This window comes from Haliotis cracherodii, unplaced genomic scaffold (assembly GCF_022045235.1).
Source record: "Haliotis cracherodii isolate W230 unplaced genomic scaffold, xgHalCrac1.p SCAF_17, whole genome shotgun sequence".
Taxonomy (NCBI): Eukaryota; Metazoa; Mollusca; class Gastropoda; order Lepetellida; family Haliotidae; genus Haliotis; species Haliotis cracherodii.
Genome location: NW_027266272.1, coordinates 17,895,406 through 17,913,758, shown reverse-complemented (window position 1 = coordinate 17,913,758; position 18,353 = coordinate 17,895,406). Strand labels below are relative to the sequence as shown.

At 40.9% G+C, this 18,353-nt stretch overlaps 1 protein-coding gene across 2 annotated transcripts in view; it reads left to right on the top strand.

Annotated features, from left to right (window-relative positions):
- The window catches only part of LOC139464931 (pituitary tumor-transforming gene 1 protein-interacting protein-like), a 35,566-nt gene extending 17,835 nt beyond the window's left edge, over positions 1-17,731 (top strand). Inside the window, exons 4-7 of one of the 2 annotated variants that reach the window (XM_071246533.1) lie at positions 2,083-2,194; positions 3,612-3,724; positions 8,558-8,572; positions 11,171-17,731. In XM_071246533.1, coding sequence (XP_071102634.1) covers positions 2,083-2,194; positions 3,612-3,724; positions 8,558-8,572; positions 11,171-11,214 — 284 coding nt within the window. In that variant the 3' untranslated portion in view covers positions 11,215-17,731. The remainder of the gene's footprint in view (positions 1-2,082; positions 2,195-3,611; positions 3,725-8,557; positions 8,573-11,170) is intronic. The other variant, XM_071246534.1, reaches the window with a different exon arrangement.
- The last annotated feature ends 622 nt before the right edge of the window (positions 17,732-18,353 follow it).

The following is an 18,353-nucleotide window of genomic DNA, read 5'->3' as shown; positions in this document are numbered from 1 at the left end:
TGCTCTGGGTCGTGAGGGGGGTGATGGAGGCGTCATCCCACATAGTGGTGCTCTGGGTCGTGAGGGGGGTGATGGAGGTGTCATCCCACATAGTGGTGCTCTAGGGTGTGAGAATGGGTGATGGAGATGTCATCCCACATAGTGGTGCTCTGGGTCGTGAGGGGGGTGATGGAGGTGTCATCCCACATAGTGGTGCTCTAGGGTGTGAGAATGGGTGATGGAGATGTCATCCCATCCCACATAGTGGTGTTCTAGGGTGTGAGGAGAGTGATGGAGACGTCAACCCACATTGTGGTGCTCTGGTGAGTGATGGCGACGTCATCCCAAATGGTTGTGCCCTGGTGTATGAATGGATTGGGGCGATGTTGACACACATAGTGGTGCTCTAGGGTGTGAGGGGGGTGATGGAGGCGTCATCACACATAGTGGTGCTCTAGGGTGTGAGGGGTGATGGAGACGTCATCCCACATAGTGGTGCTCTAGGGTGTGAGGGCAGATGGAGGCGTCATCCCACATAGTGGTGCTCTAGGGTGTGAGGGCAGATGGAGGCGTCATCCCACATAGTGGTGCTCTAGGGTGTGAGGGCAGATGGAGACATCATCCCACATAGTGGTGCTCCAGGGTGTGAGAATGGGTGATGGAGGCGTCATCCCACATAGTGGTGCTCTGGGGTGTGAGGAGAGTGATGGAGGCGTCATCCCACATTGTGGTGCTCTAGGGTGTGAGGGGGGTGATGGAGACGTCATCCGACGTAGAGGTGCTCTAGGGTGTGAGAATGGGTGATGGAGGCGTCATCCCACATAGTGGTGCTCTGGGGTGTGAGGAGAGTGATGGAGGCGTCATCCCACATAGTGGTGCTCTAGGGTGTGAGGGCAGATGGAGACATCATCCCACATAGTGGTGCTCAAGGGTGTGAGGGAGTGATGGAGACGTCATCCCACATTGTGGTGCTCTAGGGTGTGAGGGAGTGATGGAGACGTCATCCCACATAGTGGTGCTCTAGGGTGTGAGGGGTGATGGAGGCGTCATCCCACATAGTGGTGCTCTAGGGTGTGAGGGGTGATGGAGGCGTCATCCCACATAGTGGTGCTCTAGGGTGTGAGGGGTGATGGAGGCGTCATCCCACATAGTGGTGCTCTAGGGCGTGAGGGGTGATGGAGGCGTCATCCCACATAGTGGTGCTCTAGGGTGTGAGGGCAGATGGAGGCATCATCCCACATAGTGGTGCTCTAGGGTGTGAGGGGGTGATGGAGGCGTCATCCCACATAGTGGTGCTTGAGGGTGTGAGGGGTGATGGAGGCGTCATCCCACATAGTGGTGCTCTAGGGTGTGAGGGGTGATGGAGACGTCATCCCACATAGTGGTGCTCTAGGGTGTGAGGGCAGATGGAGGCGTCATCACACATAGTGGTACTCTAGGGTGTGAGAAGGGGTGATGGAGACGTCATCCCACATAGTGGTGCTCTAGGGTGTGAGGGGGGTGATGGAGACGTCATCCCACATAGTGGTGCTCTAGGGTGTGAGGGCAGATGGAGGTGTCATCCCACATAGTGGTGCTCTAGGGTGTGAGAAGGGGTGATGGAGACGTCATCCCACATTGTGGTGCTCTAGGGTGTGAGAAGGGGTAGTGGAGACGTCATCCCACATTGTGGTGCTCTAGGGTGTGAGGGGGGTGATGGAGGCGTCATCCGACATAGTGGTGCTCTAGGGTGTGAGAATGGGTGATGGAGACGTCATCCCACACAGTGGTGCTCGAGGATGTGAGGGCAGATGGAGGTGTCATCCCACATAGTGGTGCTCTAGGGTTTGAGGGGGTGATGGAGGCGTCTTTCCACATAGTGTTGCTCTAGGGTATGAAGGGGTGATGGAGATGTCATCCCAACTGGTTGTGCCCTGGTGTTTGAATGGATTGGGGAGATGTTGACACACATAGTGGTTCTCTCTGGTAAACAGCCGGGTAGCGATGTCGACATTAGTTGTTCTCTCTGGTGTGTTAAGTGGGGAGTAGGAGGGAAAAAAATATCAGCCGAATTTTCTCTTTGTGTGTGATATATTCATACCTGTATTGACTCTTCTTTTCCAGTGAACTTTAAGGCGCTGATCATCGCGATGTCCGTCATCGGAGGAATCATCATCCTCACCATCACTTGTTGCTGTATCAGATGTTGGTGCTGCAAAGGTGGAAACAAGGGAAAGTGAGTTGTCTTGGTGGTAGTGATGTGTGTGTGGATGGGGGATGGGCCTAGCAGCCAAAGACCCTGCAGTTGTTTGACTAGACTTCTTTGGAGTTTAACGAGTTGACAAAGGGGGAGACAGGGTGTCCCCAGCACTCCATTGCTGGTTGTAAGGGGCGACTGAATTGGGCTACCCGTGAAGATCCAGGTTAGAATTGATTTTCAGCAACCCATGCTTGTCGTAAGATGATTTGGGTGGTCAGGCTTACTGACCTGGTAGATGCACGTCATTGTATCCCAGTTGCATAGGTTGATGCTCATGATGTCAATCACTGGATTGTCTGGTCCACACACTATTATTACAGACCACCGTGGAATATTGCTGAGTGCAGCATTAAACGACAAATAAATGAGTAACATAAACAAATAAATGAGTAACATAAGTAACACGGTGGTTAATTAGGAGATAAACATACTGTGTTTTCAATGTAGAGCTAGGTTAGCATGAGGTTTCAAATGTTAAATTTAGCGCGGTTAAATCTACAGGTAACCTAGCTCTACATTGAAAACACAGTATGTTTATCTCCATTCTACCATGACTAAATAAAACGCAAACTCTTTGGTGTTAGCAAATATACTGAGTGAAGCGCCATGGGTTGAGTCCAGTGTTTTGAGTGGGTTATCGATCTGAATTGCGGAATCACCGAACAAAATATGCTGCTGTATATACGCAAGCAGTTTGTTTACACCGTAATACTTCGCTCGAACATATGACAGGCATTGAAAGTATATAATGACGGCAACTTGGTAAGCTAACTATCACGCGTCACCATTATGACGTCATATCCCTCATTGTGACGCAAAAGATATGACGTCACAGTCGTATATAGAAAAGCGCCAAAATTCCAAGCTCTCTGTTGTCTCCAAAACGTATATACATTCCTTTTCTTGATTTCTGTCGTATTTTTCTGCACGAAATGTATTGCCACACATACTTTGAATATTGTAGTAACCGCATCTGTGCATTTTGTAACCTTTAATTGTAGATATAATTATTTAAATGTGCCTACCGACAATGACCGAAAATAGTACTATTCTATCAATTTTAGCTTCCGCGGTGATGCGGCCGTCAAACCAGCTGTTTCAATCAGAGGGGGTTTATTGTGTTTTAATAGCATCTGATTGACCAATCAGAATCGAGTAAATTCCGAATTCATGGTAGAATTAATGACAAAACATATCATGGCCATGACAAAATATCTATGGTCATATGAAAAGATCAGGTGTTCTTTAACTTCTTTTAAGGAATACATAGATGGTCCCGACTGTTATCACTTTGAAGATGGGTATCCTGACTTCTAGGGTTCTGAATTTCATGGTCAGTAAATTGTGCCCCTCTTGCATCAGTACGAGTGACCAAAGAAACCATTTGTTGCAGGTACATGAAAGATGAAGCCAAATGGGATCGACAGAAGACGGAGCGTAAGCAGAGAAGTGAAGAGAGGAAGGCAGACAGGAAGGAACGGATGGACGAAATCAGAAGGAAATACGGTACGTATCCCACACCATGCAAGCATTCTCATCACAAGTTCTTCATGTCTTTACTAACATGTCAGTGATTTACACGGAGATAAACATCTGTGATAAAACGTGTCTTACATCGCGAAATGCATCAAATCACGTGAGCTCCTTGATTAAAAACATGAAAAGATTTGGAAAATATCTGCTGACAACAAGCTGGCTTTGCATATCCTGCAATCGATCGAAATCTGCAGGACAGTTTACGAACCGGATTTTGATTTCAGTGCGCGATTTTGTTTGGACTATGCATAGACTCGTCAGTCCGGCCAAAATGTAACTCCATAATACCAGCCTAGTTCGGCAAGGGTGGAAACTGGACTTTTATAGTCAGTTAACTCTCCTGCCTCGGGAAGATTGAGATAAATGGCATAAGGACATTTTCAGGATTTTATTAAATTTTCATGGAACAATATTCTGTTTCATCATGTTCATTGCCAAACTTGAATAAGACTCTGAGGACGTTTTGGATGATGCTCCAAGAAAATGGACTGATCTGGAACCCTGCCCACATGCCTTTGTTTGTGATGAGTGATCGAGGAGATGAGGACTATGGGGAAGGTTGGGTAGGATAAGGCCACAATAAATGAATTATTAGATTTTCATAAATAAGTGGTGGAGAGAGTTTATTTTAAGTATTTATCATCTTTGAAACAAGCTGTGCTGCAGTTTGCTGTGCAGAGTTGCGTCCCTTAAACGCGCCAGTTACCTATGATTGTGTGTTCAAATCCTGGTTCACCCCTGTTATGTTTCAAGTTTTGTCAGCACCATACCCGTGCTTATGGGTTTCACCAATCTCATCAGATCTTAGTTTTCGCTGCCGCTAAACAAAGATCTGAGGACATCCCATTATGGGGCACGTCAGGCCGACCTTGCGCGAACTTTGAGTGACCAGTGGAATGACCAATCAGAAGGCAGCTTTCTCGTGCTTTACGGCACTAATTTCAAACTGGCGTCTAAGCTTCACAACATATTTTGACAAACTCTCGATTACAAATTTGAAACCTAAACAAAAGAACATTCTGGAATGGCTAATAGATGGTCTAGATTGTATGGATTCAGTCGTTAAACCCGTAACTATCGTTCGGAATACCCCGTGTTAAAGTTTTCGAGGTTGTATGATTAGAAATCACATTCAGACTGTCACTTTCATGATCTGGTAAGCGATGCTCTGATTGGTCGGATGAAAGGTCGTTCTGACGTGACCCCTAATGGGATGTCTTCAGATCTTTGTTTAGCGGTAGCGAGAACTAAGGTCTGATTTTAATGAGATTGGGGTTTCACCCAAGTAGTAAATGTCTAGGCTTTCCTCCCACATTAGGCAGACACACGTTATATAACTGAAGTGCTGTTGAAGGCAGTGTTAAAACACAACTCACTCACTTATTAATCAAGATTAATTTGTTGTTTGCGCTGTCTTTGCATTCATCTACTGTGAAAATTGAGTCAATGGCTTGCATATGTTCAAATTTTAGATAAACACTTCCAGAAAATCTCTAAAATCAACATTTTGGACACATTTTAGCTTTGTCCACATTTGCTGTTGATGAAAGCCTGGTAAAACCTGCCAGTGTTAAACTGAGTAACGGGGCGTTAGGGTAGCCTAGTGGTTAAAGTGTTCGCTCGTCACACCGTAGACCCAGGTTCGATTCCCAACATGGGTACAATGTGTGAAGCCCATTTGTGGTGTCCCCCGTCGTGATGTTGCTGGAATATTGCTAAAAGTGGCGTAAAATCAAACTCACTCAATTGTTCTTCCTCAGATTCGTCCAGCTAAATAAAGTGCCAGGCTAAAGAAAGTATCCACTTGAAAATTGGATTTGACCAAAACATTATGAAAACATTACTACTCTGAAAGCAGTCACCGAAACATTGCAAAGTTATGATTTAAGCATGTTTTATCTACAAGGAAAAGGATTGGGCACAGGTTTTCACAACTCTCCCAAACTTAGGGCTCAAAACACAACTATGATACCTCTATCAAATACATCTCCTTGAATATCAATTTCTTGTTTGTTTCATTTTTAGCTACAGGGCCCACTTGCGCAAAGCGTTCTTAGCCCTAAGATGATCGTTACTCCCATACTTTAACGTAAGCATACAATAGTCGTAGCGCCAAGATCACTTTGTGCAAGTGGGCCCAGGTGTATACTTTCTTTTGCCCAGTCGTTTAGAAATGTGGATTCTAAGAAACTTTTTATGTTTCTAAAGGTTTGGAAAGAAATGGGTTTTTTTCTATCAAGTTATATCCAACTTTGTATTATGTTCTTCTGGTTCCTGCTTTTGAGTTTGTAACCATGGTAACCTGCCAAATGTAAAATTAATAACACGTTTTTTGGCCATGTTTCCATCCTTGATAAATATAGTCCATAATGGTGAAATTATGAGCAGGATGTAGTTTTTTGAAGGGGGCGAGGGTGGCCCAGTCGTCTAAGGCGCCGCAATTCACTGTGCAGAGTTTTGTCCCTTGGGCACGCCAGAAACCTATGATTGTGGGTTTGAATCCCGATTCGTTCCGATTATGTTTCTAGGTTTGTCAGCACCATATCCGTGCTCATGGGTTTCACCGAGGTGGTAAAACGTTTAAGACCTGCATCACTTCGGGCTTTCCTCCCACATTAAGCTGACACGCCGTGATAAAACTGGAATACTGTTAAAAGCGGCATTAAACACAACTCACTCACTCACTCACTCACTCACTTGTTTGTTGAAGAGAAACTTTATCACAAATTAGATTAGTACCCTTTGTTTAGCAACATTATCATTGTTTTGGAATTAGGTGAAGTGAGATGAAATGAGTTTTAACATCGTATTCAAGATTATCGCACGTATATAGCGATATCAATGCATGTGTGGCTGCTGATACTAGCCTTACTAATGCTGGTTTTATAGTACTGGCCCACTAAAATCCCATGCCCAAATCCCATTTGGGATGATGCGGCCTAGGGATCGAACCCCGCCCTTCCGATCTTCGGACAGATGCTCTGTCCACTAGACCATTGGGGCAATCGGTGTATGGAATGTTCTTCGGACAGATGCTCTATCCACTAGACCATTGGGGCAATCGGTGTATGGAATGTTCTTTGCAGGACACGAACATTACTTGTATTAATATGACAATTTGAATTATAAAGGACTGCAGAAGAATTAAAGTGAATTAGGTTGGTATCTTGATTTAACCATGATTGAAATGATAGGTTCTCAGCCGTTGTTAAACTCTGTGCAATGTCACCCTGGAAAACACCTTGCCTGAAAACTTGTTATTTTAGTCTCCCCTGATTTTTTCAAATTCAGCACTCTTAAACAACACACGTTGACCAGATGACCATCATCACATAAGTAATTTAATTGACTGTTTGCTGTAATGACTTTTGAGTATGAAATGAATTTTTGCACTTTGGAAATATATCTCTGAAAACAAACGGAGAATGACAAGAAGAATCTGGTCACATTATACTAAGACCACCCACTCCCACTCACCACCCACTGCCACTCACCACCCACTGCGGTTCATCATCATTGTAAGTTTCCATTGATTCCTGTATTTTAGGATATTCCTAAAAATATTACCGTATTCGACGTAATAAGCGCCCAGGGCCCTCTCAAAATTAGACATAGGGGGCTCTTATTAGAATAAGAAAAAAGAATAAGTTGAAAGATAAATTTCATGGTTTATGCTGACAGCCTGAAATATTTATATGCGTGAGATACATTTTTCTAGAATTTAAATGCCCATAATAAAGGGTGCATATAACACACGAGTACGTATTATACACGAATAAATAAGTGTTTTGTACATTGATAAAATTGGAAGGGGTGCTAATTGGTATTGTTCACTAGCCAATATATTGGCAAATATCACGTGGGCGCTTATTAGAGCGGGGCGCTTATTACGTCGAATACGGTAAATCAAAATAGCATCTTGTAGGATTGATGAAAGGTAAACCTGGTTAAGTGTAAAAATAAATATGAATATTTTTAAGAAGTGGTTACTTTAAGCTTAGCATGTTTGGATTCTTTGGAAATTACTCTTTTGTCTGCCATTGATTTTCCACACTCATCATCATATTTTAATGATGTTAAGGTAAGACAACATAGCATCTTCATCCAACTTTTGGGGGCGGTCGGGTAGCCTAGTGGTTAAAGCGTTCGCTCGTCACGCCGAAGACCCGGGTTCGATTCCCGACATGGGTACAATGTGTGAAGCCCATTTCTGGTGTCCCCCGCCGTGATATTACTGGAATATTGCTAAAAGCAGCGTAAAACCATACTCACACACTAAAAGGCGACTATGCTTGTCGTAAGAGGCGACTAATGGGATTGGATGGTCAGACTCGCTGACTTGGTTGATGCATGTCATTGATCCCAATTGCGTGGATCGATGCTCATGATATCAATCACTGGATTGTCTGGTCCAGACTCGTTTATTTACAGATCGCCATCATATAGCTTGAATATTGCTGAGTGCGGCTTTAAACAACAAACAACAGATATGGCAACCAATTTCTGTTCTTCAAGTTAGTTAGAAGCAAAGTTGACTTATTGCTTTTCAAAACAATGTCTCTTCCAACCAAATGTTATCATCTTGTGGTTTGGGTGGAAATTTAACATTTATGTTGTCACAGTAATGTTTCTAACCAGCGTATTTTCAATTTCAACTCTTTTATCAACAACCTTAGACCCGTAAAGATTCGGGGGTAGAATAGGTCTTCAACAACCCATGCTTGCCGTAAAAGGCAACCTTTACATGAAACTTTTATTGTATCTTGTGATATATAAACTTCCCTACTTTCATGCACCTCATAGGAATTGGCTTCCAAGGTAAGTTTGCATTAGAGGCTGCTGAGAACGTCCTGTTTTACCTCATTATTTCTGTGATGAGTTGCTGTCCTCCATTCTTTGTTACCTCATGTGCATGATATTTACTTTGTTGTCATGGAAACCTTATAAAAGCTCAATTGATATGTTTACTAGAGAATGCCATTTTATCATGTTTATTCCAATTGTTTGGGAACTTTTTGTTTTCCTTTATTTTGGAATAGGTTCTGTGGTGTTTTGCCATCCATCTTGCCTTTTGCGGTATTTGAGTTGAATTTGTTTTACCATTATTACAGAATTATTGTTGAAGAGAGCAGGCTTCTCTTTACTTAATGGTAAACAATGTTTTTGTTAATAATTCAGTTGCATTTATGTAACAGGTGACCTGTTAAGCTATTGTTTGTGTGGCTCTATGAGGGGGCAATTTGACTAATTTCCTTAACAAATGCTGAACTTATGTCAGAATCGTTACCGAGACATTTAAGATCTGATTTTACACATTTGTTTTCCTTTTGTTTAAAAAGTGTAAAAAAGACATGAATAGTTATATATATTTTTGATGAATGTTATTTTAGGACAAGGAAATAATGAGGTAAAACAGATAAAAACAACGTCTTATTATGTCCAAGAGAAGAGTGCCTTTATTATGCCTGTTGTCATTATTTATCATGTACCAATGTCACAATTTTATGTTTTATTGTTTCATGTTTGTAGCATCTTTTCTGCATGAATATCATTTTTTTATTTCACCTATTATATGTGGCAAAAGAATAGCCACGTGTCGCTGTTTCATTTAGCTATGAAATATTATAAAGGCTTCCTTTTGTGCTGTATTAGAGTTTGAGTAGGATCTCAGTAACCGTGGTAACCCCTTCATAATGGACTCAAAAATATTGGAGGGTGGTCAGAGTGACTTTGAATCTTTAGGAGTAGACAATGAGTATAGGGTGGGGGTGATATGATATAAAGTTTGTAGGCCTGAGTCAAGGTTATTAAAACAAGTCAGGTATCAACATGGTCAGTATTGTTTGTCTCTCTCTGGGTATTCCTGGAAAGAATAGGTCCCCAGTATCATGAACACCCATGTTTGACTCTCTCTGGGTATTCCTGGAAAGAATAGGTCCCCGGTATCGTGAACACCCATGTTTGACTCTCTCTGGGTATTCCTGGAAAGAATAGGTCCCCGGTATCATGAACACCCATGCTTGACTCTCTCTTGGTATTCCTGGAAAGAATAGGTCCCCGGTATCATGAACACCCATGCTTGTCTTTCAGTGGGTATTCCTGGGAAGAATAGGTCCCAAGTATCATGAACACCCATGTTTGACTCTCTCTGGGTATTCCTGGAAAGAATAGGTCCCCGGTATCATGAACACCCATGCTTGTCTTTCAGTGGGTATTTCTGGGAAGAATAGGTCCCAAGTATCATGAACACCCATGTTTGACTCTCTCTGGGTATTCCTGGAAAGAATAGGACCCGGTATCGTGAACACCCATGTTTGACTCTCTCTGGGTATTCCTGGAAAGAATAGGTCCCCGGTATCGTGAACACCCATGCTTGACTCTCTCTTGGTATTCCTGGAAAGAATAGGTCCCCGGTATCATGACCACCCATGCTTGACTCTCGTTGGAGATTCCTGGAATGAATAGGTCCCCGGTATCATGACCACCCATGCTTGACTCTCTCTGGGTATTCCTGGAAAGAATAGGTCCCCGGTTACGGCGGTATCATAAACACTAGTGCTTGTCTCTCTCTGAAGATTTTTAGGAAGAATAGGTCCCCGGTATCATGACCACCCATGCTTGACTCTCTGTGGAGATTCCTGGAAAGAATAGGTCCCCGGTATCATGAACACCCATGCTTGACTCTCTCGGGGTATTCCTGGAAAGAATAGGTCCCCGGTATCATGACCACCCATGCTTGTCTCTCTGTGGGGATTCCTGGGGAAGAATAGGTCCGCAGTGTCATGAACACCCATGTTTGTCTCTCTGTGGGGATTCCTGGGGAAGAACAGGTCCCCAGTGTCATGAACACCCATGCTCGTCTCTCTGTGGAGATTCCTGGGGAAGAATAGGTCCGCAGTGTCATGAACACCCATGCTCGTCTCTCTGTGGGGATTCCTGGGGAAGAATAGGTCCCCAAGATCATGAACACCCATGTTTGTCTCTCTGTGGGAATTCCTGGGAAAGAATAGGTCCCCAGTGTCATGAACACCCATGCTTGTCTCTCTCTGGGGATTCCAGGAAAAAATGTGCCACATTCAGCAATATTCCAGCTATGTGACAGTTGCATATAAATGACCAAATCTGGACCAGACAAGCTGGTGATTTATGTGAGCGATGTCCACATGTCACTGCATCTGACCACCAGATCTAGGTTGTCTTTTACGACAAGCATAGGTTGCTGGGGACAAATTCCAACCAGGAATCACGACATTGTCTGAATTATTGGCTGTGTGTAGTCAGAAGACAAACAACATCCCAGAACAATAAGTTACAGTGTCGGTTGAAATGAGTCACCTAGATATTCAGGAATCAGATCTCCCAATAGGTCAAATCAGCCATATTTGCATCATTAATATATTTTTTCTATATTTTCAGGTCTGGTGAAAGACGATACCCCGTATGAGCGTTTCGATGCTTAAGACTTTGTAACTATGGCAGCAGTCATCAAGTAACCATGGAAACTGGTCTCCAAGAGTCAATTCACCAAAGGGGGTTTTCAGCATTCTACAGTGCTAACTTTGTGCTTCATTCATTGTGATATTTTGATAGCCAACCAATCAGTTTTTGAATTTTCTGAAATAAGTTCCAGGGCTGGTGACATTTTAGACGTCATAATAATTTTCTCAGAGCTATATACCCGCTGAGAATGTATGATTTTGAAGGAGACTTTCGTCATCGCTTTAAGTACTCACGGAAATGAAAAAAAAATGTTTTTTCGACCTCAGATTTTAAATAAATGCAGTTAATATACAAAATATGTAAATATTCAAACAACTAAATTAGTACTAATTGGGCCGTGGCACAAATACAGCATATCAAATGTTTTTATGCCTTTTTACACGTAAAAGTGTGTAAAAATGTGAATAAAACAGACTATTGTGAAACAGGGCATAACTAGGTGTAAGTAGATCAAGGTGACCTATGACACCTTGACGACAGGTGAGAACAGGTGCATAATGCCTATAGTCTGTTTCTGCTATGTCAATTTGGACTTTTTTATTTTTGAATGTTGCAAGTGCCGACAAATTACCTCCTGTAAAGTACATTTTGTATTGTTCACTGAGATCAAACTAGCAAATCCAGACTAGTACTTTTCGAGTTGTTTTGTTATTTCGTATTTACAGCTACGTAACACTTAGTGTCGATTTTTAAATTGAGAAAAACAGGGTATTTTTCATTTCCGTGAGTACTTTAGTTGTCTCATAATGTTTTATTAATACATCTATGAGTAGAATTGTTTTCCATGATTGTTGCCTCTCCTTTTTTGTTCTTTGAAATTTGTTTAAATGTTTGAAGATAAATAGCTTAAACGGCTTGTGAAAAACATATAAGTCTGACGAATTTGAAAAACTGCTGTAGTAAATAAGAACACTATTTGGCTGTAATTTAATATTGTTCATTTACATCTTGGACCTACAGCCTGTGCCAAAACATTTTGAGTCTTCTTGCCCAAACTTGGCCGTCAGCGTAACATATTGTACATTTTAGTGTTATAAGCTGAGCTTACTAGACTATCTGGATTATTCGAGGATTTGGACTAGTGGTTAAAGTTGCAGACGCGGCTTATCAAAAATTAGTTTTTACTCACCAGTACTTAGTATGTTGTGAAACAATAGGTGGGTATTTGTGATATAGGTGGTTAGGGAATGAAACATTTACATGATTTTCTTATTGACAACTCATAGAACCTGTACATAATGTTCATCAAACTCCATTGTGGATTATACACCAGATAACCGGTAATATAAGCACATACACAACCAGTGTGTGAAACTAAACAGGCTAGTCAAAGAGTCCTTGTCTTTACTGTAATGTTCAAAATTGAAGTTTGCTGGATATCTAGATTAATATTGAGAATACTATATCAGAAAACACAAAATACCCTGGTAACTATTTATTTAACACTGCTAAGTATTCAATATATTCAAGCAATGGTTTCGTTGAAAATTCTATAAACTTACACTTAACAAATTAATGCCAATTTGTTTTAATGTTTTTCAATCAGAGAAGTGCTTTATTATGTCAAGCTGATATCACATCTTCTGTGCTTCCAATATTACAAGTGTATTCTGTTTGAGAGTATTTAGCGTCCAAGGGCTTGATCACAAAGCATTTGTAGTGTTACGACAGTCGTACGTCTACGTTAGACATTGCAATCACTCTGTGGATTGGGTCTTCAGTATTATTTGCGAACCTACAAAGATTCCTGCCATTCCGTGCCTATCTTCATGGACCCAGTCTGCACATCATCTAGTTGTCATGGTACTTGAATTTCCTGATAATCACAATACATTTCAGGATAATATGAAATTCTTAAAGATACAATTCTTTCCAGTTTCTTGTAGCATATATCTGTTTGTTGACATCCCTACTGTATGTAGATGGTAATGCAGGAAGTGACAGTTCTAAGTGTGGGTGGAGACGTCAAGTCAGTCATCATTCTCTAAACCTAGGTATTTGTGGCCATGTGTACTTAGGTTTTCTTTGTCAGTTCGCTGTGTATTTTTTTTTGTGTGCCTTCTTTCATGAGTCAAGGGGAGGTGGGGTAGCCTAGTAGTTAAAGCGTTAGCTTGTTACGCCAAAGGCTCAGGTTCAATTCCCACATGGGTACAATGTGTGAAGCCGATTTCTGGTGACCCCCACCATAATGTTGCTGGAATATTGCTAAAAGCGACGTAAAACATCACTCACTCATTCCTGAGGTCAAATCCCAGACCCACCTTGATTAACATCCTATGTTTATCACACTGTGCCCATGGTAGTTCATTTCACCAAAGTGATAAACTCCTCCAGACTCCATCAATTTTGGCTTTCCTTCCATGCCGTGATATAACTGAAATTCTATCTCGTTAAACCTAACTCAATCACACTATGTCTCAGAACTCCCTTTCCACAAAGCGATCTTAGCGTTGTTAAAGATGAAATCGTAACTCCTATACTTAAAGACGGCGTTGTGGAACGGTACCAGGTGTCCCCTTTCACAAAGCAATCATAGCGCTACGATTGTTGTAACGCTCATAGTTTAAAATAGACTTACGACAGTCATAGCACTAAGATTGTTACATGAAGCGGGCCCCAGACCCTGAACCGTTACTTCCTGTTATGCGTGTGACAGGATGTGCAGACAGGATGTGCAGGGGACATCCTCTCGTCTCATTGTTTACTGGTCCCGCAGGAGCTAAATCTGTCCAACAATTTCATGCTTGTGATTTATGCCAAAAATATTTTTCTACAAATTAACCATTTATATGTAATTATTTTCCTTTTCTATGACATTATGTGTGCTTTTTGTGTTTGTATGTGCAAATACATCAGGCTATATCTTCACTGCAGTTTTTTTTAATATTGTTATTGATGATCAAAACTGGTTTGTAACATGGTGAACTTTGGAATTGTGAATGAACCTGTTAAGAGGCCATTTTAGTTGTTGGTACTTTTTTTTGTTTAACTTCATGTTAAAAATATGATAGATGCTTCAATTTTACTGCTTGCTCAACTCATTCTCTTCGCATGGTGTTGGAATTTGTCAAAATAATTTACATTCCTCTCAGTGAAATGTTTATTAGATTGTATTGTGATAAGATAATGAAGGATATCCTACATGTATGTCCCCTTCTTTTTCAGTTCACTTGAAAGATTATTTTTATGATCATGATGATACTTATGAAAAGAAGCAACACTCACTATTCATTAGGTGGGATAGCCTATTGGTTAAAGCATTCGCTCGTCAAGCTGAAGACCCTGATTACATTCTCCACATAGACACAATGTGTGGAGCTTGTTTCTGGTGTCCCCGCCATAATATTGCTGAAATATTGCTGAAAGTGGCTTAAAACCATTCTCACTCACTCACTATTCATTGCACATTTGAAGCCATCTGACTGAATACTTTGGTCCCAGAGGATCTTTATAAAGACATTGATTTTGTTTCTTTACATTGTCAAAAGGTGACAGGTAGTATGGTCAAGACCCTACTAGTCAAATTTACAGGGAGACACCGATGTGGCTTTCAGGTGTATAATGGAATCCATGTTAAACCTTCATGATATTGCTGATAAACCTGATGATATTGCTGAAAAGAACATGAACGTGAAATTACAATCTAGAAACCTTGCTATGGAAATTGACAAAAACAGAAAATAAATTCACCTGTGTATTTGATTATTTTTCTGATAGATTTTGGTTTACATTTTTTTTAACGTTTTTTTTCTTCACTATTATAACTTTATGCCCATTTCTTATTGCTCATCACAAAGTGGTAAACGTCGGAGACCTGCATCACTTCGGGCTTTCTTCCAAAATCAAGCGGACAGGCCGTGGTATAACTGACATACTGTTCAAAAGGGCATAAAAACCAACTCACTCACTCACTTTTATTGCTCACTTCTTTCATTTGCTAAAAACTCTTGCAAAATATAGGTCATGCTTGATTTTTGATGCAATGTTGTGTTTATCTTCCAATTCTGATAGACGATATTCTTTTACAAAAGGAAGGACCTTGTGGTGAAGGGATGACTCTTTTATCAAACATGTTGTATATATATATGTATATGTATACGTCACGCTCAGAGTCACAGTATTTGTGGAAACCTATTTAGTATCTACAGTGCCTTCAGTGGAAACCGTCTGATACCTGCATCACTTTGGGCTTTCCTCCCACATTAAGCTGACATGCCGCGATATAACTGGAATACTGTTAAAAGCAGCGTTAAACCCAACTCACTCACTCACTCAGTGGAAACCTTGCTATTACAGTGTAACTCTATATCCATGTCTGACAAAACTGTATTTCATTTAATATTTCACTAAATACAAATGTTTCTCATTATATATATGTATATCTATATATGTACCCTCCCTTTGGAACTAACATTTGAACTCCAGTACCAAAAATACCCTGAAATGCCTTCTTATTTAGTAGCGTGGCGTTTTCATAAATTCTGATGTGCCTCTGGCTGAAGAAGGTACTGCAGCTCACATGCAGCACACATGGAGGCCAGGATAGGCTGGTCCCACATTCAGTCGTATTAAGGACCAACCGTTTGATATTCTAGCTGTGGCTTGGGATTTTGAATCGAGATTAGATACATTGTAAGCTACAGCTGCAGAACCAGATATTTTTTATATTTAAAATTATGAGCACCTTGCAACAATGTAATTTTTGCTGCTAATTTTTCTCTCTTTTTTTAACAGACTGAAGCATGATTGTAATTTTTTCATAATTTCCCGGGACAATTTATTTACCCCCCAACCTCCAATTCACATGGTCGGTCTCTCATTACCCTTGTTTGGTTAGTACATATTAGACATGAGCCACCTTATTAACCAACAGTGCTAAAAATGACTTATGACCTTACTCACTCAGCTTTTCTTCTGTATCTGTACCGTGTCTTGACCACATGGGTGATTTTCGGGATAATTACGGTACAGTGTCTACATAGGTTGTAAAGGACTTCATCCTTCTTTTTTGTCAGATGATTTAATGCTATGTCTTATTGAACATTTTATGTATGCATTATTACATATATAACCGGATTGTTTCTAGATGTTTTAAGAATCTGTTTGAAACAATTGTTTAATTTTGAAACATGTTGACAAGCGCCCGAGTTGTATATGCTGTAAACATTCATGCAAATATTACCAAATGCAAACTCAACACAAATTAATTGTTGTAAATTTTGATGTATTTTTAATCCCTTATTATGTTTTTTGGTTTGTCAGCACTATGCACACACTCCTTCGTTTCATCAGAGTGGGGGGCGGCCGGGTAGCCTAGTGGTTAAAGCTTTCGCTCGTCACGCCGAAGACCCGGGTTCGATTACTGACATGGGTACAATGTGTGAAGCCCATTTCTGGTGTCCCCCGCCGTGATATTGCTGGAATATTGCTAAAAGCGGCGTAAAACCATACTCACTCACTCACTCATCAGAGTGGTCTGAGGCCAGTATCGCTTCGGTCTTTCCCACATCAAGTTGACATGTGATGATATATCTGAAATACTGTTCAAAGCAGCTTTGACCCAACTCACTCACTCTCAATTGATGTAGACCATTTGGGCTTGTGGTTGATTTGTAATATATATGATATGGGTATGGTGTGTATCCACTCTGTTTCTCAATCCTGGATCAACCTATGCATAATGTCACACACAGAGAACTATGAGTAAAACAACCTACCTTTATTTATGATATTATTATTATATAATAACACCTTGTAAATTAATTAGGGGCGGTCGGGTAGCCTAGTGGTTAAAGCGTTCGCTCGTCACGCCGAAGACCCGGGTTCGATTCCCGACATGGGTACAATGTGTGAAGCCCATTTCTGGTGTCCCCCGCCATGATATTACTGGAATATTGCTAAAAGCGGCCTAAAACCAAACTCACTCACTCACTCACTGTAAAATAATTACTTCAGTCAAATTTAAGTTATTGCGGCAATCCATGAACTATTGCTAAGAACTAGTCTCAGTATTTAGGTCATGACCATCCTCTCTAAATTTCAGTATTCAAGAGGAGACAACTCTCACTGACTTTGCACAAGCTCTGCTTGGTTTCTGAAAGTGGGTGTTTAGATGCTTTGTTTCATTACAAATTAATGAGATGTTTGTCGACAGACTATTGTTATATTGTAAACAGTATTTATCTGAAACCAGTAATCACTAATCAGATTCTATTTTTGAGGGAAAGTATCCTTACTTCAAATGTCCCTTGATGTATGTAGAATATATCAGTATTTTCATACGAGACAGTGCCTTGCTTTATGGAAATAGCCAGTGGTGATCAATATTTTCTGAATTTAACTTGTATAGTCAATACCTGCCAAAAAGAGGAAATGACTGCCCAACTGTTGAGATCAAACTTTGAAATCTGTTGTATTATAGTTTTGATTGACAAGAAATATTCATTTATGTGAATAAAGATTTTTGATTATTTAAAACGTGTTGTAATTTCTGAGTTATAAATGCTGTGTACGGCCATCCCTGGAACACCCTTGGATTGAACATATGCCACTCAACATTTGCTAAGAATAGTCATCTGTAGTCAAAGGTGTGGTCCTGAGCAAATGTTGGGTTGTATATGTGTCTGTTTACCTGATAACCGTCTTGTAATGCGACTATGCTTTTCATAAGAGGTGATGAACAGGATGGGGTGGTCAGGCTCGCTGACTTGGTTGATGCATGTCATTGATCCCAATTGCGTCGATCGATGCTCATTATATTAATTACATTTGTACTGGATTGTCTGGTCCAGACTCGATTATTTACAGACTGTCGTTATATAGCTGGAATATTGCTGAGCGAGGTGTTAAACATCAAACAAACCAACCAATCTTGTAATGCAAATAATAAGCATCTACAAGATATATGGTCACTACCAGTGTCATAGCACCATACGAATATATCCTTAGTCCACTGGATCACGGAGTCTTGCAGATAAGAGTGACAAAACCCTTTCCATATTCAAAAGAGATGTCTGCCAAAATCAGAGTCGATTGTACATGTATGATTCTGACTATATCATGAGCACTTGTTTATGAATCACTGTCAAATAGTGATATC